Here is a 24,661-nt window from a genome sequence, read left to right as displayed (position 1 = left end):
TCACCACAGTAGTTTAATATGGCAAAAACCAAAAGGAGGAACAACTGTTGTGTATTTCTTAAAGATTAATTTTGTTGTAGTTATATCTGCAGTGCTGTTAATACAATATTATACTGTTACTCAGTATGATATGCATTGCATAATGTATGCAACTGTATATCTTGTGTAGAATGTTTTGAGCCACATCTTTGCTCAGTTACTAGGATTTTGGTGCTGCAGATCAAAATAACTGAAATTGTAATAACATATAATGAGATGGAGTTGTACATAAGATAGACTTTGATGTCTCAAGTGTTTTGGCTGACTTAACTTGTTCACTTGGCCTTTAGGCTGAATTATTATTCTCTGTCTTTCTTTCTCACCCCAGATTAATTTCTTGGTTGTGAAGAAGTGTGAGCGCCTCGTGCCCTAATGGGGGACTCAGGATCCAGGAGATCGACTCTAGTGTCTCGGTTGCCAATATTCAGAAGAAGTATTAGCCGGAGACATGACTCCCTCCCTTCTTCGCCTTCCTCTGCCAGTACTGTGGGTGTGCACACCTCCTCCCCATCCAGCACTAACTCCAGCTCAGGGAGCACAGGCAAGCGCCGGAGCATATTCCGAACTCCTTCCATTAGCTTCCATAACAAGAAGGGGGGGGAGCAAAAGCCTGATGCCGCCAGCCAGAATGTTAACATCTCAAATGGTGCCCAGCCCTCTCTCAGTACTTTTCAAAAACTGTGCCTGGAGGAACACATTAAAAGCAGAGGAAGGCATTCGGTTAGTTTTGGCAGTTCGCGTAGCAAGAAGATAACAAGGTCTTTGACAGATGATTTCGAAAAAGGAAAGGAATCTTCAGCTAATAAGAATGTCTTCATAAATTGTATAAGCTCTGGCAAAAACGAGGGTGACGATTCTGGCTTTGTGGAGGAACAGAGCCGCTACTCTGTCAAACAGTCCACACGAAAACTTCTCCCTAAATCTTTCTCATCGCACTACAAGTTTTCCAAACCGGTTCCACAGAGTCAGTCAGTTTCTTCTGTGCAGCAGACTGGGTGCGTGCTGGAGATAAAATCCTATGTTGAAAGTGAGCCAGTGATTGCCACGTCCTCTTCTCCGTGCTCAGCTGAGGTGATGGAGTGCATGGGGAGTGCTTTGCAGTCTCCACTGCTCTCGGCTGACCTCACGGCTGTCCAGACCCCCTCTGACTTCATAACCTTGACGGAGGATTCTGTTTCAGAGGTTGATGCTCTGCCCGGCAGTGGGAATGGTGTGCTGCTAGCAGAGGATTTTGGCCATAGTGTCTCTACCTCTCAGATAATCTTTAATCCTGCTGCTGTTCCGGTGAAGGAAATGGATTATGTGGGAAGTCCTTGCCAGTCTGCTGCTGTATCTCCTGCAAGTCATGCAAGCTTGTGTAGTGTTGAATCTAATACTTTGTTCAAAACTTCAGCTGCTAATCAAACGAAAGTATCATTGCAAGCCAATGAACTACATGTTACAGATGCCAGGCACAAAGGAGAAATGAACTCAGAAAAGGTGAATTTAGAAACCTTTGCATTACAGCATAAAGAAGAACTGGGGATGCACTCTCCAGCAGCTAAGGAATTGAGTGGGGACCAAGAGGAAATCACGTTCTCCAAGCACAAGAGAGAAACAATTCCTGTAACAGAGCCTAAGATTATTCAGTGTTCTGAATCTCAGTCCTTTAAAATGCAACAGGGATATGAAACAAACCATCCTAACGGTATGTACTCTTATTTAATTGTGAGGTTTGATGGTTTGGAAGTTGACTTGCTTTCTTTTTCCCCTTAGTTATGATTTAGAGATTGTTCGGTTGTTAAGTATTAGTTTAGCTTTGTCAGTGCTATCTAGAAAGGTGAGAAGTTATGAATTGTGTTTTCCTCCAAAATCAAGCTTAAATCAGAATAACAAAAGGTATAAAACAAAAACCGTTGTTTTTTTGGGATTCAGGTTTTACCATTTAGTACTAATAACATCTCTCAGTGATGTTGGTATCTTTGTTTTCTTTACATACGAAATGCATTAAGAAAGAAAATTGATTCTTGCCTCTTGTTGAATGGAAATTGTGGGATTTTTGAGGCATGCATATTTTGGACTTGAGTTGAAGGCTTGTTGTTTGGCGAAGAAAAATTGCCAAAAAATAAGCCTCCTTTAGCTGATTATGAACAATAATTTACTTTGTATCTTGCAATACTCTAGGTTTCGAAAGTTCCTGATATTCACATGCTTTTATGCTGTGATGAAACGATGCTGTTAAGTAGCTTGAAGGAAATGTTACAGTGACAGAATAAAATAGTATATTGCTGTTTCTATCTGAAACAGTGCTGTGCAGATGGGCATTTCACAGATTGTATGATGGAGAATGTTGACGATCAGCTGGGTCTTTAACTTTGAAAAAAGAGTTTGAAAATACTAACAAGATGGAGTGAATAAACTATTCCTCAATCTCAGTTTATAGAAAATTGTAAATAAAATCTCAAAGAAAATCATTCTCTGCTCTGATTGAAAGAACCATGTTTAATATCAACCTGAGATGTAGTATCTGATAACTTGTGGAACTTCTGTCATTTTGACTTTGTTTTCCATGTGCTTCAGCCTAGATCATGCCACTTAAATACAGGCATTTGTTGACTTTGACTTGTGCCAGATTTGTACAACTGTTTGCAAGTCTGGTCAGGAAAGGCTGAGTATCATAGAAGCTGGAAACGAAGTTATAAGCATGAAGTTCCACTCACAGGACAACTCTTCTGAATAATACTTCCTGTAATTCAGGAGGAAACAGTGATTTGCTCTTCCCCTAGACTATTACACGTCTATGGGACTGGATGGGATCTAGCTGAGGGTACTGAAGAAACTGGCAGAAGTGCTCACCAAGCTACTCTGCATCATTTATCAGAAGTCCTGGTCAGCTGGAAAGTCCCAGATGACTGAAGACTTGCCGTGAGAGACCCATCTACAAGAAGGGTCGGAAGGAAGATTGAGGGGAAGCCTGACCTCAGTATTGGAGAAAGTTATAGAATACGCCATCTGAAGTGTGATCACACAGCTTCTGTGGGACAACCAGGGGGATCAGGCCTAGCCAGCTTGGCATGTCATGCTTGACCAGCTTGACTTCCCTCTACAGTGTTGCAATGATGAGGTGACTTGCACTGTGGATGGGAGAAAGGTTGTTGACATAGTCTACCTAGACTTCAGCAGAGCATTTTATGCTATCTCCCACAGCATTCTCCTGGAGAAGCCTGGACATTTACTTAGTCATGTAGATTATAAGCAATCGGAAGCAATCTTACTCTTCAGTTATTTTTCACTGTACTGGATTGTTGGATATCTTGTTCATAAATGGATACGTAACATCAAATTCATCCCCTAAATTAGCTTTCACGAGAGGAGACCTGTTTATCTTGAACCTTATTCAGGTGGGACAAAAAAAAAAAGATGTTTCAATTTAAGTATGCTATCTGTTCTGAGCACTTTGGCTTTTCTTCTTTGGCTCACTTGTGAAATGGGCTCACACTTATTAATCTGATTTAGTAGAGTAGAATAGTTACAATGAAAAACAAGGAGTGTCTCAAAGTGATCAGTTGCAAATTGTGTGTATTTCTAATCATGCATCAGCAATTGTATACTTAATGTGTATGCCTGTAAGACAGCTTACTAGTGTTGGAAGTGTAATAGACTTTTGTAAATGAACTTAATATTCAGTTAAACACTCCAGCTAATACTGCACTACTTAAAAGTCGGTGATTAATTATTATGGTTTTTTAATTCTATTCCAAATGCATTCTTTTTCCAATTTGTATAGTGAAGAATTTATTTAAAATTAGAAAGTGATCAAACACATTTAAGGAAAAAGTGCAGAAAATCTTGTTTTGTGAAATAAAATGAGCATAGCAAAAGTTTGTAGTGTTGGGAAAGATGTAATTACAAGTATTGTTATTGGTGCCAACAGACGTTTTTGAACACTGAATAGTATTTAAAACTGGGTGCCAATGTAAAGTATTTCTGTACACTTTATGTAACAGTAAGTACTTTCTCTTCCATGGTTGGTCTGAGGGCAGATTTCAGTGGTTGACAGCATCATAAAATGTGACTCAAATGTCTGACCAGATTGGACATTTGCATTGCAATGCATTTCTTAATATATGCCTACATAGTTTTATGCGATACTTTTTTTTTTTTTTTCTTTTTGTAAAGCTGTTAAGGAAATGTCTGCTTTCTTGCAAAAGGCATAAGACATTAAGATTTTCACGTGTGTTACATTTATTATGTGTCATGATTTCAAGTACAACCGGGCAAGGGGACCCCTTACTCCCTTTCTGGGGAGAAGGGAAGAAATGATCCAATTAAGGTAAGAAGGGATAACAAATGTACTACGAATGGTAAAAGAATGTAAGGTGATAATAAAAAGAGTTACAATTAATAACTCAAACAAGTGAGGAGAAAAAGAAGGCTATTACCATGCTGTTGCTTGCTGGGCTGCTGGAAAAGCCACCCCCTGTCACCCGGAATCATAGGTCATATGGAAGCCCTTGGGAAACAAATTACATCTCAGTGTATCTTCATCGTGGAGAATTAGAACTCATGTGAAACTGCTATAGAGAACATGAGACAAGGAAGTACAGCTCCACAGTGCACTATGTCTCTACACCCAACAGCCTGTTGCATGATGTCATGCTGTTGAATACTGATATCGCTAGGACGTTATGCTATTTTGTTTTCCATTTTTCCCCATCTCTGAAGTTGACTTAGCACTTGAAAACGTAATTTTCTCCTCTTTTTCCGATGTTATTTTACTTAATGGGAGTTGAGGTCCAGGATGCATCCTGCAATATGAGTTTGGAGAGCATGGATGAAGAACTGTGCTATACGCTTCTAACAAAGCCGTGACCTGGCCCTACAGAAGTTAGGGACAAGATAAGACAGGTTATGTTTTTTGCACCAGGGTATCAGTGATAGTTTTTCTGGTAGATTTTACTGGACAATAGTTTGGAAGCCTCCAAGACGAAGAGCGAAAAGAAGGAAAGGCTATGTTTTAGTTGGTTCAATAGGATCTGTTTTCTACAGGATACCTTATGGAAATTATCACTGTTACAATCTTATGTGATTCCTTGCTAAGCATTTGAAGTGAAGTGTTTTCTGTAAGAAAATATTTGTGGAGAATAATTCTCTGTAACGCTTGCTGATTGCATGTCTATTTGTAGTTGATCTTGCCAATAGCTTCAGTCCATACCGAGAAGGCAGATTTATTGAGAAGAGACTCAGATCGTCCTCGGAAGGCACTGCTGGAAGCAGTCGACTGATCATAAAACCAAAGGATGGCAATGCAGACGAACTTAACAGCCTACGGAAGCAGCGAGCAAGCTCATCCTCTTCAAAAATGAACAGCATGGTGAGTTGATTGCTGTGTGTGTGTGTTTTTATTTCATTTACTAGTGCAGCTATATTAAGCAGCAAATTTGCAAGATGGTAAAATGTAACTTAAATGCGGAGTTGAGCTTTCAAAATGTGGTTCAGGCTGAGCGACAGAGATGGAATTTTTTTTTTTTTCTTTTTTTTTTCAGGCTGTTACATTGTGGGAAGTATTGTACATTTGCGGTGAAGAGCTTGTTATATAGTTGTGCTTCATAGATTTGCCTGGGATAAAAATACTGGGAGAGTCGACTACAACAAAATTCAGTATGAATATTGCTGAAATGCAATACAGTGGGCAACATTTTGAGTTTTACTGTTGTAGTTATTCCACTGAATCATGCACAATGAGAATGAGATGAAATTGAGAAGTTTTGTAGAGAGGAATTTGTTGGTAAGGAAGATGATCATGGAAAGGTTTGGATAGTCCCTTCCAAAACAGGTGAGAAAGTTCAGTGCTTTCACCCTAAGAGCAAAGTAAGGAGGGAGAGGAAATCTTCCCTTCTGAGAATTCTTGAAAATCCCTCTGATTTTCAATTGGGTAATCTCTGACACGTTGGATTGATGTGGGTTAGTGCTTCAGACCCTTTTTAGGGTGAAATAGTAATAAAAGAAAGGACTGGCATTATGTGCTGTCCTATAGGGAGTGAGAATGAACATTTTAGGATGAATGTAATTTATACTTGTGCATATACTTTCAGGTGAGAGGAAAAAGATGCTAAGATCAAACGTATATGGCGATGGCATCGACTCTTCAGCTTATATAAATCACTAAAATAAGTTCTACAGCTGTTCTGAATTTGGGGTACTTTACCTGATATTCTAATTGAAAAAAGAAAGATTCATTTATACTCATACGTAAAACCAATTTTGTATAGAAAGAAAAAAATCTCAAAGTCTATTATTGTTGCCCAGTGTTGCTAAATAGATCTATAAGGAGCATTTTTTTCCCCTCTTTGGGTTTACTTAACACTACTTAACAGTCTTTGTGTTGTTCTGGTCTAGGACCAAGCACCATTCTAAGAGACTCTGACGTAAACACAACTGACTTTTCTAAGAGAGGTTTTATTTGCAGTTTTTAAAAAATGTGAAACTAATTTGTGCAAGCTCATGCTAGATTTCCAAAGCACGTTATTCCAAAACAGCATGTTTTTTTTCTTTTGCAGAAAGACATAAAAGCTGAACAACTGATACTGTTATTTAGGTAATGTTTATGACTGTATTACCTTGCCTGCCACGGAAGGTAGCATGTTTTTTCTCTCTCATGGAAGCCTAAATTTTATTGGATTCACTCATAGTGGTTCCTGGTCAGTGATTTAGAAGTAGCTCCCAAAACAATTGAATAACGTAGTATGAATTCCCCTTACGGAAGCTGCTGAATTGGGGTTTTTCTTAAAAGATTGTCAAGTTTGTCTTTTGGTTGTGGTAAATCTCACCCACATCTAAATGTGCTATCTAAACCTTAATTCATAGACTTAGTAGTTCTGCTCTCCTACAGCAAGAGAAAATGACATCATTACAGATGACATTGTTACTACGTACAGCCAGTGCACAACAATTTTCTGTTATGCAGGTTTTTATGGCCTATGTACCACTGTCTTGAATACTCAATTGAAACAGAATTACTTGATGTCTTTTACACAAACACTTCACTCACTTTGTATGACCTGTGGAGTGTGGAGTACCTACTTGAATGACAGGATTATTCCTTCCTCAGCACTATCATATTGTGCAGATAAACCAGTATTGAATAACTAATTTAATTATATATATCTGCTCTTCTCCCACCTTTCTAGTTTGTTGCTAGCTTGTTAAAAATAAACTAGCTGGTTAAAAATAAAGTGAAATTTATGTCAACAACAAAAATACCACCACTTGTATTAATAAATTTACTCAGCTATTATACTCAAAGAAGCAAGATGGAAATGTTTACTAAATTGTAGATGAATCCTTTGTGCTTTTAAAGTTTTCAATCACAGCATAGTTATTCAGCAAGTTCACATCCAAATATCAGTGAATCATACATTCCAAAACCAGAATACTGTGACATTAAAAGCTCCTGTTTTCATATAAGCATAGAGAACTTTATGCAGATGTAACTTCTGCCCTAAAGAGCTCGCTCACTCTGTCATAAGACTGTAAACCCTACTTAACTCATTAGAGCTGAGTTAATAGTCTGGTCTTTGCATTTATTTAAACAGTAGACATACTTCTTTGTGTTTGGTCTGGTGTTAATGATGCAATAGGGAAGGTAACAATACTTGAACAACAGGAAAAGAACTAAATGTGCATGGGCGTGTGATTTGGGTCTTTTTTTTTTTTAATATATTGTGCATGAGAATCCACTTTTGTGTTTGTTGTTTCTTTTAACTAACGTTAGTGAGGTTGTCTTCAGATTCACTAGTATTTGCTTGTGACATAGTCACAGTCCCAGAAGTTTTGTGTTACAACTGCTGTTCACCTCCATGAGTACAAGTTTTTTCAGATTTTCCACCAGTACGTACAGGTACTATCTTTGTATGTTCAGAGAAATGCTAGATTAAATCTTCAATATATTTTTTTCAAGTTTTAACAGAAAAACAGGCAAAAGAAGAAGCTGATTTTCCGAAAAGGAATTAGAAATTGAAGGAACTATGTTCATAATAATACGTAACTGAAGGCCTCTTCACTGTACTTGTCACAAGCAATTCATGTTTAACACCTCAGTAGCAAATTGTTGCCAGTGAGTCATCACAGGCACCATTTCCTCACAAACTGAAGAAAGTCTTCCAGAAGTTCATTTGTTTTTGTTCTTGTTGGCATACAGCATGGGATTCTTCTGCTGCCTGCCCAGAGGGGAACAGGAAACAGATAAACTGGGGGAATTCTAGGTTTGTACAGGGGAGGAGAAAAAACCCAAACTTGGAGATTCAAGAGTTTGAATAACTGTTCTTCCTCCTAAACAATTCTCTCAATGTAATATGCTTGCATGATAGTAGTGTTCTTTTCTAAGACAACCAGTAAAGGCTTAGATAGATCAATCTCCTACAGTATGTATCAAATGTACCAAGAGGGTTGGCAGGTCCTCTAGCAGTAGCATTGATTTATTTGTGAGGCTCTGAAAGTTAATTAATAATCTGGATGTGTAATGGAAAAAAAAAAAACAAACCACTTTCTGCAAATGTGCTGACTTCCTAGCTGTGTAAATAATGAACTGAAACAGATGTGTGAAATTAACTGATCAGATTACTAATTATGTATGTTTTCATCAGAATAGGCATTGTATTGAGAGTCATTCTTGCAGTGACTGATTTATGCCACAAGATGTCAATATTTAACCAAAAACTATTTGAGAATCAAGAATTACTAAGCTGCACAAAGGATGAAAACTGAAATTCAGGGCGTATTTTTTTGGAACACTTTGTCGACTAGCCCATGTTGTGTAATAAAATGCATATGGTTGATACAGATGCAATTTAAAGAGATATACACTTTGATAGTAACTCTGGGCGTTAATATGTTCAGACCATTACACTATCAGTTACCACTTAAAATATATAGACATAACATGGAGACAAATAAACTACATCTTGGATTGATAGAGGATGTGGCTGTCTTCCATATTCCTATAGCTCCTCTTCTTTCCCATGCATACAGATTTTGTTGCTGTTGTTTGCGGGGGAAAAAAAACAAAACAAAGAGCAACTGCTAGTCAGCATGGTAAATTACCTGAATGACCTAAAATATGCAGCCCTTCAAATTCAATAAAAAGAACAAAATTTGAGTCATTGAAATATAAGAGAGTACCATAATAATCACATTTAAAATAATCTGATCAAGTTCCCACATCACTTAAAGTAATTTTGTTTAAGATCATCACGGGAAAAAGAGTTCATGTGCTGGAATACTTAAAATTAACAGTGGAAGTTGAGGTCAACCAGAGCAACAAAATGATCCATCACTTTTCATAGAAGTGTGATGAAAAGATCTGTATCACAGGTCTAACTTTCATCAGTAATAAAGAATAGATTTTTTAAAAGAATATAGTTTGCTCTTAAAACAAACAAACAAGAACAACCAAAAAGTAAAGAATTTGAAAAGCCAGTTGTAAATATGGTCAGTCATTAGAAACAAAAGTGTTTTATGTGAAGATGTCAATGAAAATTGCTAGAGTATGTTACTCTAGGCTTAAATAAACAAGGACAACAAAACAACAAAGTTCAGAGTTCTGTTGGAATTCATAGGCCATTGTGCTCAACACTTGAGTTGCTTTATGCTTTAAGCACATGACATGCATGTTTTTGTTCCATAAAATATATGCAATAGTCTACTTACATTTGGCTCTGACATATGTGCCTTTGTCTTTGTGTCTATGTACTACAAAAAACATACTTGACTGTGGACTGGTTCTTGCACACATCTGACTCTTAGCATATACACTACATAACTTAAAAAGACACAATTTTTCTGCTTTTTACTTTTTTGGTGAGTGAACAGTACTACTGACCCTTGTGTTCTGTAGGCTCTCACTTCTCTATGTGGGCATTCACTTGAACCCAAGTTTTTCTTCAGTTTCTCATACTATAATTTAGTCTAAATGTTGTGAGTTTACCGCTTCTTAAATTGAGATACAAGTTCTCATCCTTGCGGGTAAAGTTTTGTATGTTTGCACTCTGCTTTGCCTTTTCTTCTTTTGCCTGCAGCAAAGCAGTCTTAGCTATTTGTGTCAATTCAATTAGATCTGCACTTTTTTTCCAGAATGTGGCTTTGACTGTATCCTTTCTTGCTTTGCTTCTTCCCCATGATTCTAATTTATTTAGATAAAACTTCTTGCTTCCAGTTAAAGGACTCCTGTGGCCTAAGGTCATTTCAGCTTTTTTCCCTCACCTTCAACAATGATGCAGGTCTTCATTGCCCACTTGTTAAACAGTAAAGCAGTTGTATTCACGCTTTCTCCCACACTGTCTGGAGTAACTGTGGTTGTCACAAAACTTTCTTCATTTCCTTTCACAGTTTTTATCTTTTGCCTTGCCTACAAATGCCAACACAATACTGAAGTGAGATCATTTCTGAAGATGCACGCTGGTCACCAGGTCACTACAGATTTTATTCTCATCCATCCTATGCTAACACACATTTGCACTACACTTACTATGTAGCAATACTTTGAATATCTAACATCTTTGTAAATATATTTACAATATGCATTTGAAACAGTATGTGGAATAAAAAGGTAATGGAATCCAGTAAAGTATTTCATAGGCTATTGCAGGCTTCCATTTTATAATAGGAGGGCTTGAATTCAACACAGCTCAGCCAGTTGATTGAAAGAGGTGATCATCTTGCCGTACTTGCCCTTGGTCAAGGTTCACTTTGAATACTGTATGCAGTTCTTTGTCCAATAGTTTACAGTGGATGTTAAGGCACTTGAATGTGCCCAGAGGAGGGCAGCAAAGCTGGTAGCAGGGCTGGGAAGTATGTTTTGTGATGAGAGGCTGGAAATGCTGTATTTATCAAGCTTGCAGAAAGGGAGGATGAAAGGTGACCTTGTTCTTCTCGGCAGTTTCCTAAGGAGGTGGCACAGGTTGTACATCTGAGGCTGCTTGAAGAGTGAGGGAGTAAAAGTTGAAATGGTTTTCTTATTTTTTCTCTGTTCTGAGAAGCGTGCACTGTCAGTTGAAACATGGAGCATGGATAAAACTAGCTTGGCTTCTAGTCTGGTGAAGATAGAAATGGTTTTCCTATTTGCTCCAAGTTGCTTATACTTCTTTTTCTATTCTTTTCTCCCTGCGAGTGGACCTGACTTTCTGCTTCATACATTCTGACAGTTGGTATTGAGGTCATTTCAAAGATGAGATTTTCAAGTAATCTGTGGCTAATTTGTAAGATGGAAGATGCTGTCAAATGAAGTGAGTTGAAGTGAGTTGTCATCAAGCGAGTTGAACAGCTCATAAGTTACAGTAGGTAGCAAGCAGACACACTTGCAATTGAAGATAGTTGTTTTTATGACATGTGAAGGCTTGAAACAGCCTGATGGGAAACACTACCTCTTTATCCACAGACTGGAGACATGTAGATGTTTAATTTCTCTAACAGCAGATAAGCTTCTGTCCTGACAGCCAAAGCAGTGAGTGAAAGGTTATGGAGAGAATGTGAGTTTTTGGGGTTTCATTTCAGATTCGAAACCAAACCAAAACAATCTTTTTTCGGATATATCAAAACTTCTGTTTAAAAAAAAAAAAAAAAACAAAAAAAAACAGGTAAGCAAAATGTCTACACTCCTTTAATATTCTCAACATAACCTTCTTTACAGCTATCAAGGTTATGTTTCCTCTCAGTAACTGCAACCTGTTGTTAGTGTGCTGTACATATTTTAAGTCTCTTATCTGTGATGTTCACACAAGATTTTTTCGTAGTTAAAATAAGCATTACATTTTCTACTGCCATTCAATTATGAGATTTCTGCTTAATTCAAATTCATCTATGCTATATTGGTCTTCTCAGGGGAGAATACTTAGCAACATGAATTCTTACTGAACTGTTTGAGCAAACCCTGTAAGGCAACAGTTCGCTCCTTGTGTAAAATGTATTTGACAGCATTTGTTTCTAACTAACTTTGTAGTAACATAACAAATTTTCCCCCACTTGGAATGAGTTTGACATTGTGCTTTCTTTGTGGAAGGAAACTGTGGAAGCCACTTAAAGGAAAAAATGTTATGATTTCTTTGACGGTATAAGGATGTACTGTCTAAATGGGAGTAAACTACTGACTGTAGATAAGCAGTAGTATAGACCTGGTGTTCATAATTTAGCACAGATAAAGAGCCTTTCTCATACTGTTAGCAAAAAACCAAACACAATAAAAAATGGAAACAGCAAATTGGGATTTAAGAATTTTGCTTAGGATTTTTAGGTCAACTAGAATGTTTTCAGTTAAATACTGTGTGGAAAACTTATGTCTTAAGTGTAAAACTCAATTTTTAAGGTAGTGTTTTTTTGTGTTGTTTTTTTTTTTTTTTAAAAAAAAATCAGATTGCTGTTGCTATATATTTGGAATTAATTCTTGAGATCAATTAACTCAATATTAAAAAATTAATTTAATAATAAAATAATTTAGATTTTACTTACTACTTATTCTGCAATGTTATCTCTTTAAGGACACAATCTTTATAATCCATAAAAGGGTAAACTATTGTTTTTATACGGGTAGAAATTCTCCAGTTGAATACAATTGCATTAATGCTGGTAGAAAGGAGAATAAGGTTACTAGCATTTGTAAATCTCAGATAATTCAGTGTAGTTGTTGAAGGTGTTGTTACATACTGAATATAGAAGCGAATTAATTCATCTCATATTCTCTATTACAGTTTTAATTTTTACTTGTAAGTATTTCCTGAATTAATTCACAGATAATTAGACTTACAAAACTGTAGAAGGGTGCCCTCTGTAACATATGTTTTTCTGTTTTCCTGTTTTTGTGGAATTTTGTGGAATTTTAAAATCTTGACAAACAGCTAAGTGTAAATCACATGATGCATCGGTTTTTCTAACGCTTCTGTTAGTTTTAGTACTTACCACAAGCATTTTTGCCTGTTAATGTGAAGAGGCACTGTTTTCTCAATCTACTCTTCTTTTTTAATTGATAATTTTTTTTAGGATTTCTTTTTCCACATAACATCAAAGATTGATTTCTCAACAGAAATATCTTGTGATGTGTTAAAATATGAAATAGTGATTGATAATATTTGAACAGCTATATTTGTCAGGCCGAAAAAGAATTGTTCCAGTTTATTTGGACTTCTGTATTTTAATTTCCTATTCATCATCACACTTTCTATAAGCACGTGTTCAGAGTACAGGCCAATATGGTAGCAGTATTGTTATGTAGTGGCATTGAAAAACACCATTTTGTGGCCTTCAGTCTATACAATGTGGTCTGTTAAAATCTATATATCGCTACCTTTGTGTCCAAAGAGACTAATCAGTTTGGTAGAGATATTTACTTTCTACTCAGTGCCTGCCATGCTGTGGAGGCATGGAAGATATCACAGTTTCACCATGGATCAAACAATCCTCCAACAAGTATAATTTGGTCTCTGCTGTCTTTTGCAATACTTTTATCAGTAGAACAGTGTCAGCAAGACTGGAAGATGACTTTAGAGATTTTCTGATCCTACATCTGTGCTTAAAATAGTGTCAGCTAGGATTTAGAGTGAAAAAGGACAGATCAGTGGGTAGGAAAGCATATTCTTGTTCTTTTCTTCCTGATTTCCTTGTGTTTTTTGTTTGCTTCCAATTATCTGTTGAACACCAGTAAGCAGATCCTGGCTGTGTCTTTACTAGTCCCCGCCCTCATATGTGCTCCAAGTCCTTTAATAGTGGGGTGAGATAAGAATCCAAGTGTAAAATGTCCCATCAGGCAGCTGTAGGGAGACTTAACAGATCTCCTTGACATATCTCTTACTGCTCTTCCAACTTACTTGTATCACTGGTCACTGCCCTGGCATGCTCTGCCTGTAGATATGATGCAATGGTAAGAAATAGTGAACCCGCAGAGATTAGGATTGTCCCTATGTGTATGCACCCTTACTCTCTTTTATTTCTTTATCCTACACTATGGAGCCAGGCATGCCAGAGGAAAAAGATGATTGACAGGGAATTCCCATAAGTTGCAAGTGGGCATGTGGAGGTGCGCAGGAGGAAGGAAGCCACCAGGAACCAACGAGGTATTTATGGAAGAATTATAAGAGGTAGTATAATCTGAAGTACTCCAAGTGCTTGTGTATTAGCTCTTTTCTACATGTAGATGGGACACAGGTGTGAAGAACCTGAGAATCGTTGCTGATGGAGACAGGCTTTCTGATTTTGTGACCTAGCATAGCTGATTTATTTCAATACTGTGCTTGCATTTCAAAATGAAATAGGGTTTGTTATGCAGTGAGTAAAATACTTGCATGGAAAATGTTTTTATCTGTTATTTGTGTTGAAAAATAATGCTTTGTAAGAAAAAGTAGATATTTTAATAGCTTTTATGCACTAGAAGTCTACCATCACATCCATGAGAGATGCTCTTAGCAAAGACAGCATTTCTGCAGCTGTAATTCTTTTTCCTCATTAGCTCAGGTCTCCAAAGAAGCTTAGCCAAGTACAGTATGAAAACAGAAATTAGCAGGTGACTTCTCTAAAGGAGACAGCTAATGAAGATTTTAATCAGTTAAGTTGAAGTTTATGACTAGTGAGTATAAAATGTCTTGGAAAACAAGCACCTTAATTAGTACTCACTTGGTTTTCATGGCTGTAAAAGCTGAAAATTGGCCTCGGCCTTTTTGCAGTTACAAACTCAGCTCCTATTCTTCTTACTTCCTGTTGTATTTATTACCTTACTGTTTTGTTAAGATCACTCAAAAAGTAATGACCAAGACCAGTCTTGTTGAGAGGGTTCTTATAAAGTATGGTGCTTTTGCATAACCTATCTTTTTTTTTTTTTTTTAATCCATTTTCGTATGTGACACTGTGCTCAGAATAAATATCCTGTTTTCCCTCCAGCTGTAGCAATTCAGGGTAGGCTGCTCCCATGCTTTTGGTACCTTTGGTGAAAAGAATGTTATCAGGTAAGAAAATGAAATTATTGGATAATTTGTTTGCAGTTTCTCTTGTCTTCCCAGTGTGTTGCTGGAAGTTATCTTAGATGAGGGTTAAGGACATAACAGTGGCTGAAAAACTGTCTGCAGACTACAGAAGTTTGTCTTCTAGAGCAGAGTTTTCTCACTGAGAGTCAAGCGAGCGCTTAACCAATAAAGACTGGATCACATTTTGCATGACAAGTAATCGATAGACATACAGAAATTAGGTTTGGGAATGCTTATCTAGGTTAATCCGCCTTGTAAAGGATGAACATGCAGAAATAGAATTATATCCTTCAGAATGGAATGCGGCATTGAAAAAATTCTTTTTGCATTGGAGATCCTTTTTTATATTTATGCCATTCATTCAATAAAGCTAATAAAGTTCATTAAAATAACAGGCCTTGTGAATACTTAAACATACCTACTTTTAAATTTTCATAGTACATTAGAAATTTTCATTAAAAAAAAAATAAACAACAAACAAAAACTCACAAACCATCATATACTTAACTGAAATTATTGTAGTTTAAATTCAGGACAGAAGTGCTTATTTTTGTAATTGTTTTTTTTATACATAGAAATAGATACATTTTGAATTTTTGTGGTTTGAAAAGCTTTCTTGCTCTTGAAGAGTTTTTGTTTCAGATAATTGGCTGAGATGAGGTAAGCAGACTGGATAGCTGTTACGATTCAGAGCTGATAGAGAAGCATACCGCTTGAGAAGTAGTAACAGCTATTACAATTCATTTTACAGCATTTATTTTAAATTCAGTTTTTGGTACCAAAGAGAAGCTAGGAAGGGGAGTTAAAATGCTTAGAAATAGCCTGCTTTGGGGTCTTGAACTCTGTAGTGTGACGGGGAGTTTGAATTATTCCAGGAGCACTGGAAGATTGTCCACCAAAGTATATTTCTGTTTACTCAGATTGGGCAAAAAGGAGGGCTTCCATTTCTCTTACTGAATTGTCTCTTATTCATATGCATGTTTTAAATTACTCCTACATAGCCACCCTGTTATATATGATCCAGTAAAATAGACAGCACTGTAACAGAGCTCATGTCGTCTGCTAAAAAAGACTCCTACGAGATTCTTCACTGGATAACTTTTTGGAATATGTTAAAAGAAATTAGGCTAGTTTTGACTGTTCTATAAATCAAAAGTTTGCATTTTCATGAGAAGTCTCCTGTCATCTTTTTTGACATGTTGTAGCTGATAAAAGCAAAACCCGCCAGTTTTGACTACATTATTCCCACCCAAAATGATCAAATTTTAAATATTTGGGAGGTATTTTTGAAAAAAAAAACCATCTTAAAATAAGCAATGTGAACTTTGTGTTGTGTGAAGTAAAACGAGTAAACAGTTAAATCAGAGTAATCAGTTAAATGAAATTGTCTTTATAAATTTGTCGACTTGGCAGACTTCTGTCTCAGCAGACATACTTTTATGAGTCTGCAGACTGGAGTGAAGAAAGTGGAAGTGTGGGAAAGTGAGAGAATGGATCCAAAAAAGAATGGTGAGGATAAAGAAAAGTTAGGACTTGTGTTGGAGGATGGGTTGAGTTGCTTCTGAGACATGGGTGAGATTATCAAGTGCTGGTAAGTGTGAAAGCACTGAAAATAAGAAAACTGGGACTAAGTACAGGGTGTTGCTCACTGCAGGTTATGTGGAAAAGGAAATGATTAAGCATCAGAAAGGAAGGAAGCTTGTTAGGAGGTCTGGGTGGTAGTGGGGCTCTGGAAGTAAGGAGATGGGAAGCTGGTCAACGCAAAGAGCTAGAGAAAGGGAAGCAACTTTTTTTCTCTTCTAAATTATTTGTAATTTAGGCAGGAATTGGGAGTAGCAGGGAACTAAAAAGGTCAAGAGCTGTCAGAAATGCTTTCCAAGAAAAAAAAGTAGTGACTTTCTTCTTACCTGAAATACTGAAATGCAGAGGCTAGTCTTATTTTCTGTGAATATTCCCTCTAAAAGACATTATTTATGGGAAAAAAGGCAGCCTGTTAAAAACGCTTTGAGGGCAACAATCTGTCAGACACTTGACCTGAAAGAGGACTGCAATGCAAATTTCCTGCTGTGAATATGTCAGTATGCATGGTGGTCTCTTTCCTTACTTTACCTATTCTTGTTATCAGAGTGTTTTTCTCCAGACTAGACTAAGAAGTTATCGTTTTCTTCAGTACTCTTTAAAAACAGAGGTGACATGGAAAGCATTTTGATCTTGCTATCAAAGCTATGTATTTTCTTTTGAAACACTTTCCCTTTTAAAGGCTTATATGAGGTCAAGAAAAAAGGAAAAAGATTTTTTTAGCATTTTGATTCATAGAAATGCTTCTGTACACTTTTCATTCATGTTAACTCCGATCAAAATTAAACCACATAGATGTCAGTGCTGTGAGTATTTTCTTTGTTTGTTGATGGAAGCCTTCATGCAAGGTAAACTCTTTCTGGTGTGACAATTTTGCTCTTTTTTTGTGATACACAACAGTATTCCTGTTTCTGTATGGTTTTGTCCTTTCACCTGTTAATCATGAGACACAAGGCTGCAACTCTTCACAGCTATTCAGTAGATTCTACCTTTCTGTCCCTTCGGTTACAGGCATGAAACATAAAATATTTTTGTTAAATTTGTGGTTAAGGATTATGTGATGAGTCAATTCCTGAAATACATTTGTGTTCTTTAGGGCAATATCTATAAATGCTAATGCAATGCATTAAAATTTATCTGAATAGTTCCAGAGTAAGACTGAGGTTAAATTAAGTGGACTTAGACAGAGGAGGGGGAAAAACAGGACTGCAAACTAATTAAGGTCAGAACTGCATACAGGACAGTATATAACTGCTAATAGGAAAGTGAACTGTAGAAGAGAATTAGGTATCAGTATTTCAGAGGAAATTATGAAATGATCTTGTCTTCTTTTTTGTTTTGATGGTATTTTTACTATTTAAACCCTATGCTTCAGAGCTTCTGCTAGTCAGGAAGTTGTGGCCAAAAATAATCAAATAGTAGCTGGATGAATTAATCCTAATCTATTTAACTATAGTTGTTGTGCTACACTGTAGGGAGTGATGTGGCTGTATGGGAATTACTAGCCAGGGGTGTTAAGCAGAAAAAAACTGTGCGAGTTGGTATTTTTTATTTGTTTGTTTCGTTGTATCAATATTAGCTAAAAATGCACTGTCGAACAGCCTTCTGTTAAAGATCAGTGTAGGATGGATCTTGTAGTGACAGATTTTCATAGGTGCCTGACTAGTAACTAGTATACCCCGTGCACACCTATGCTGTTAAACTGATCACCAGAGATATGGAGTCAGGATTTTTCTCTCTCTTCCCCATGTCAGACTTAAGTTATTTTTGTGGAAAATTCTGTTTTCCTCCTAAGCTTGACTTCTTTGTAATCCCCATTCTTTTGGAAGATAATTTAAAAATAGTGTGGGAAGGGAAAAAGTAATAAAGGAAAGACTGAAAAAAATCACAACTGGTTTTCAGATACTGTTGACTCTCAGCATATTAAGGATGTGTTTTTTACTTAACATAAAGTGTACTGAATGTAAATTAGTTATAAAGCTACAGTGTATTAGATTAGCTGGTGGTTATCCTGATTCACTCCTTAAGTTTATGACTGGAATAAGAAATTGAAAGGAGAATATTTTCAGTCATTGTATTGTAGCATGAAAAATTTGTATGTCTTCTAATCAAATGAGTTGCCACTAAGTAAGAAATCTCTGTTTCAAATACCAGCTGTAAAACTATTCAACTATTGGCTTTCTAAGAGTAGAACTAAAGCAGAAGGAAAATTAATTCCACAAGAAACTATAGTTTAGAAACAAGATAACAGGGCGAATTTACATTAAATAGATTTTTGTAAATTCCAGTGAATGCGTATACTATTTATATCTAAAAATTTGAGTAGCTTGACTTCAAAGCCAAACCCTCTTAATATATGTATTTATTTTTTAAACAAAAACACTCCTTCATGCATGCAATTTACACTGTATTTAAAATACAATGATAAATGTTTTCAGAACACTTTTTATTTTTTGGTATGCTAAGCATTTTGCAGAAGTATCGTGAAAATATTTGATTTTAAAGCTTAAGTTTTCCAAATTTACTTGTGTTAGTTGGATAGCATGAATTTGTTTAGTAGTTTGGTGTGAAAAATGAGGAAAAAGTGTTTGCTTCCTATTGTGTTCCATACAAAAATTATTTTTGATGACTTAAGAATACAAAATGGCTAGAAATTGCTCTTCAATGTTTCATTTTTATGTAAGTTTAATTTCGTAATTACTTCTCAGTGTATCTAAAATAAGAACATAGTGGAAAACAAATATGTCCTTACTATTTTTCTGTACCCAAATGCAAAGCTGGGAGTAAAATAACCCATTGAAAAGTGAGTAGTAGCCCACAAAACTTGTGTAAATGAAACCTTGAGAATAGACAGATTTAGGATGGGGGTTTCTGGATGTCGGATTCTTCATTGGTTTTATATTCCACTAAGATGAAGCAATGAATCTCAGCATGTTGGTGTCTTTGTGAGGTATTTATTTCAATAAGATACAGATAGATGAATACAAATCCTGAACTTGAGTTGAAAGGAATAGTCGGCCATTCAGCCATGGTTCATGAATCACAGCAATTCTTGTTTTAATAACTTGAGTTGGGAAGCTGGATGCCAAACTACTCTGAGCTTGCTGCTTTAAGAGGACTCAGCTGTCTACTGGAAGGGCCTACAGGTGGAAGAGAATAGAGCCAAGCAGGGATGCTTTGCTTTCTAACACAAGAAAGGAAAACCATTAATGCATGGTTTTGGTCTTAGAGTGCATTCACCCTTCTATGCAGTCTGCATGACAAAGGCAATTGTAGCATTATAAAATGGTATGAAGTGATACACAGATTTCTTCAAGCATATTTATAGCCACTCTGTAGGAGGCCTGTAAGGTCTATTAACTAGAGGAGTTCAAAGATACTCATTGTTGCTCAGTATTTATTTAAAGAATTCCATGCAGTAGGGTGTCTGATAACCAGGTTTAAGGGTCTTCTGTTGTCTCTGTAATGCACGTTTTTGCCTGTTTAATGGGGCTCTCTTTTGTGAGCTAACACATGAAGCTGCCAGTGCTAAGTTGTTTGAGCCTGGCTGATGCGAGGAGAAAATACCCAATAGCCCTATGTGTTTAAAAACTTTTTCATGATTGCATCATTTAATCATTAGCGTGTGTTTTAAAAGATGGTGAACTAACTCATTGATCATTATTCTGTCTCTCTGTTATGATGGCAAGCCGTGTTTGTTTACCAAAAATTGAATAAACAATATACAGATTCAATCCTGCTTTGTTCATATTTAGAATAGTTTGGCAAGCAGAAAAGGAAAATTCTGCTTTTATTAATTCTCCATATTCAAAGGCTCAAAAATGTAGCTTCAGGCAACATTTTCCTATTGATGTACTGCAAGTTACTTTCATATTCAAGGTGAGCAGAAAGGATTAGCACATCCTTATCTGAATTAGGATTTCATTTCAAACCTGTTTTCTGTTTTAATATGCTGTTGCTATATGCAGGATTTGCACACGAACGCTACAAAATTTACATTATAATAGATTTTTGAAGGACTAGTTCTTTTAAGTACAAACAATACATAATGTAGGGCAGACCAAAATTATAATTTATTTTACTCTTGTGAGTGGCTTCGCAATAACAACAGTTTTGAATGGAACTCAATATGTATGTAACAACATTTCTAAGTATGAACTGAAAGGTTATGTGTGTATGACTAGAAGAAAAAGTCTGTTACTGCCCATGAGTCCTTCAACTGTAGCTTTTTTTTTTTTCTTACACAGTTGAAAATTATTTTTACTAATAGTATTTTTAGACCAAGACCAGTCAGTCTACTTTTGCTCTTTGGTGTGTTTACTGAGATAGCAGGTAGTATGAGGTCTAAGCAGAAGGTACCTATCAGGGCATGTTGTATGACAGAACTTCACAGTAGATGAGGTCAAAAAAAAAAAAAAAAGAAGAGAGCTTACAATTACTTGTGTGTATACAAGAGGTGATGTAAAAGAAATTCCTGATACGTACTTAGCCACAGGTTTCAACAGAAGAAAGATGACTGGATCCTCTGGTTAGACTTGTTAAAATAGGACATGCAATAAAATCCTACCAGATACCTCTCTACCTCTCTGCAATAGAAAATAGGTTATAGTGGAATAATGATAGCAAAAATATGAAGAAAGGAAACGCCTACCCTTTGGTTATCCCTTTTTTTTTCTTCTTTCCCTTAAAAAAAAAGAAACAACACCTAATTTCTAAATTAATCATCAAAGCATTAAGGATGGGAAAGACCACCAAGTTCATGAACTTTCACTGTTCATTTTAAATATGTTTACTTCCATCTATTAGGCCTCACTTTGTCTTCTGTAGCTGCAGCTAAGTGCATCTTTTAGTATCTGTTTTTTTTTGTTTTTTTTTTTTTTCCTTAAAGCTGCTTGTATGTTGTAAAATGAGGTATCTTCTTCTTTATTTTATTTATTTATTAATGAATTGCTTTTCAGCTGAACAGAGTGAGGTTTTTGCATATACAATCATGGAACTCTCTGGTTTGGAAGGGACCTTTAAAGGTCTTTCATTCCAACTCCTCTTCAATGAAAAGGGATGTCTACAGCTAGATAAGGTTGCTTAGGTTGTCCAGTCTGGTCTTGAATGTCTCTACGATCAAAGCATCCACTACTTCTCTAGGCAGCCTGTTCCAGTTCCTCGCTGCCCTTATTGTATGAAAAAAAGACAAAAAGAAACAAACAAACAACAGAAACAACAAAAAACTCCACACTTCTTTTATCCAGTCTCAATCAAGTCTCAATTTTCTCTCTTTTAGTTTGATACCATTTCCCCTTGTCCTGTCACAATAGATCCTGGTAGAGTCATTCTACTTTCTCACGCCCCCCTTTGGATGCTGAAAGGCTGCCATCAGATCTTTTTGGAGCCTTCTGTTCTCCAGGCTGAACATGCTGTTGTTGCAGTCATGAGGCAGATTCATAGAGAGCAGTCTGCACTGCAAAACGTATGTAGGCACCTTTCATTCTTTTCCCTGATGAATCTTGATGTTTCTGAACATCTGCGGCAAATCACTCATTTGAATCAGCGGAGGGTACAAGGTGAAGGCTCGTATCATACCAACTCTTTATACTTTTGTTCTTTAGTGCGTGTTGTTTTTTGGTAGTGCATCCCATTTGTGCTGTTGAATTTCTTGATGGGTTTCCTTTCAATGTTCTTGATCTTGCTGCTTGTTTTGGTTGTTGTAATATTGTGTATAATTTTTTTTTCTGCTGAGAACAGAATAATAATTGGAATGCGTTGGTATGTTTGTGGAGAGGATAAAGGTGTCAGGAATGTTTTTACTGAGGGAAGTAAGCTTTCAGTTTCCTTAAGCCAGTGTATCACTGGGTTTGTGTTGGGGCTCTGATGCTGTGGAGCGCTAAGGATAAAGGTGGTGGTGAAAACTGCCTGTCACAGAATCACAGAACAGCCAGGGTTGGAAGGTACCTTAAGGATCATGAATCTCAAACGCCCTTGCCACATGCAGGGCCACCAACCTCCCCATTTAATAGCAGACCATTAAATACCATTTAATCCATCCTGGCCTTGGACACCTCCAGGGACGGGGCATCCACAACCGCTCTGGGCAGCCTGTTCCAGCAATTCACCACTCTCATAGAAAAGAACTTAACCTTAGAACTTTCTGAAGAACCTTTATGTTGCACTGTCTGCCCAAGTGAGTTGTAGTCCAAAAGAACGAAAGATTGAATAGCACTTAGAAATGGTATGAGTTCATTCAGGCCATATTTTTGCCACAAAGAAATCTACATGCTGAAGAATGCTGGTGAATGCTATGGGCACTGCCTATGGGCACAGCACAGAGGGTAAGTATGGGCCAGTGTGTGCTGGAGTGATGTCCCTGCACTAGCACAGCTCTTCCTTAGTAAGAATTTTGGAACAAAGCCCCCAGGGCTCTGGTTTAGGCCCCAGTGGACAGGCAGACCCCTGTGGGGTAACACTATTGGAGAAGCAATCCATGACATCTTTTTAGGTCCTGCCACCCTCTTAGTTGCTAGGTGTCCAGGCAGGCCTTGGGATGTCCTGCCCAGGCCAGGAGGGTAGAATTAGGTTATCTATAAAGTATTTTCCAACCTGAACTATTGTAAGATTCTATGAAAAGGTTTGATTTCAACGAAATAATATTCTGTGAAGCTCTTCAGAAAATAATTGGTATAGAAAGGCAAGCATACTCAGGTCAGATTTGATTCACTTCTTTGTGTATAGCTGATTGCTACAGTAGCATTGAATATCTTAGTTCTGCAGGGTAAAATACATCCTGTTTCCCAGGAAGACGAATCCTTGCCTGCAAAGTATAATGGCTTCACCTAAATGTTACTCATGCTAAAGATATGAACATTTAGTTCCTCATAAAGCATTTCTCTAAGAGAAGAGAATAGTTCTTTCTAAATTTGTGCTTATCTGGCAGTTTTCCAATGTGCTGTTTTCTGTAAAGCTGGTACAACTATTTATGCATTAAAGAAAACAGAGTGCAGACAGCAACACGTATTTCATGTTATCAATTAAATTCACTGAAGTCCTGTTGTAGCTCACTAAGATGACATTAAATTATTTCAGTGTGCTGTCGCAAATAATGTGTATTCAGATTTACTTTGTTCCAGATGTTCTGCTATTCTTAATGTTTTCTGTTTTTCCAAGGGCTATACATATATATACACATATATATGATTCTGCTGATCATAACAGCTAATCTGTCAGCCATTAATTGTATATTCTATTTTATTTAATTCATTTATCACCCACTTGCACAAAGTTCCGCAGATGTTGTGAAAAGGTAGTTATTCCGATCAAAGATGTGCTGCACCACAGTGCAGACAGATGTGAGCAATATAGGGAATGTGTTTTATTAGTCGAACTGAAAAAGAAGAAAAAAAATCAACAGACTTTTATCACATAAATCCTTCTTCGAGGCCAGTTCTTTAGGTAATACATAATTATCCTCAAAGATGTTTCTGTGTCCAGGGAACTTGTCTTTTTTTTTTTTTTTTTTTTTTTTTTTTCTAGCATTAATATGAGGTTGATAAGAGATACCATTTCTCTTAATAAACCTTTCTTCTCTTATACTTGCAGTCAATCCTGGTATCAGCAGTTCTGCTAATATTTTTCAGTAGCTCTGGGTTTTGCTTTTCCTTATTTCAGTGTCCCTGCAGCAGGCTCGAGCAGAAGCTACGATATCTGTCGTCTTACTTTTGTTTTGACACGCAGAAAAGTATTAAATTCTTAAAAAAACAGTTTTATACACCAGTTTTTAGAAGGGAAGTACTATTGCACATCTCTCACTCAAACGATTCAGTATAAATTCAAATTTCTTCATTTTTTTGTTGATTTAAGAAGATGATGGTGCCTTTTTCAATGTGACTGTTGCATCATTTACCTTCTTAGGGAAAAGCTGCCAAGCTTTATTAGGGGACTTAGCTCCTGAGGGGGATTTTTGTGTTGTTTCCTCATGCTTGTCTAGTTCTTTTCTGTGCAGTTGCTAACTCAAACTGTCAACCTATAAAGTGCTCTTGTAACATTTGCACATGAAGTACTGCAAGAGGTGACAT

General features: G+C 36.7%; 1 protein-coding gene across 5 annotated transcripts in view; it reads left to right on the top strand.

The window, feature by feature from the left end:
* The window catches only part of CCSER1 (coiled-coil serine rich protein 1), a 617,512-nt gene that overhangs the window by 66,590 nt on the left and 526,261 nt on the right, over window positions 1–24,661 (top strand). For all 5 annotated transcript variants that reach the window (XM_052681483.1, XM_052681485.1, XM_052681486.1 and 2 more), the window contains exons 2-3: window positions 368–1,726; window positions 5,205–5,392. In XM_052681483.1, coding sequence (XP_052537443.1) covers window positions 412–1,726; window positions 5,205–5,392 — 1,503 coding nt within the window. In that variant the 5' untranslated portion in view covers window positions 368–411. The remainder of the gene's footprint in view (window positions 1–367; window positions 1,727–5,204; window positions 5,393–24,661) is intronic.

The sequence above is a fragment of the Tympanuchus pallidicinctus genome, unplaced genomic scaffold, assembly GCF_026119805.1.
Source record: "Tympanuchus pallidicinctus isolate F22 unplaced genomic scaffold, pur_lepc_1.0 scaffold2, whole genome shotgun sequence".
NCBI classification, from domain to species: Eukaryota; Metazoa; Chordata; class Aves; order Galliformes; family Phasianidae; genus Tympanuchus; species Tympanuchus pallidicinctus.
The sequence above is the reverse complement of the archived record's forward strand: the minus strand, read 5'-3'. Positions and strand labels throughout refer to the sequence as shown.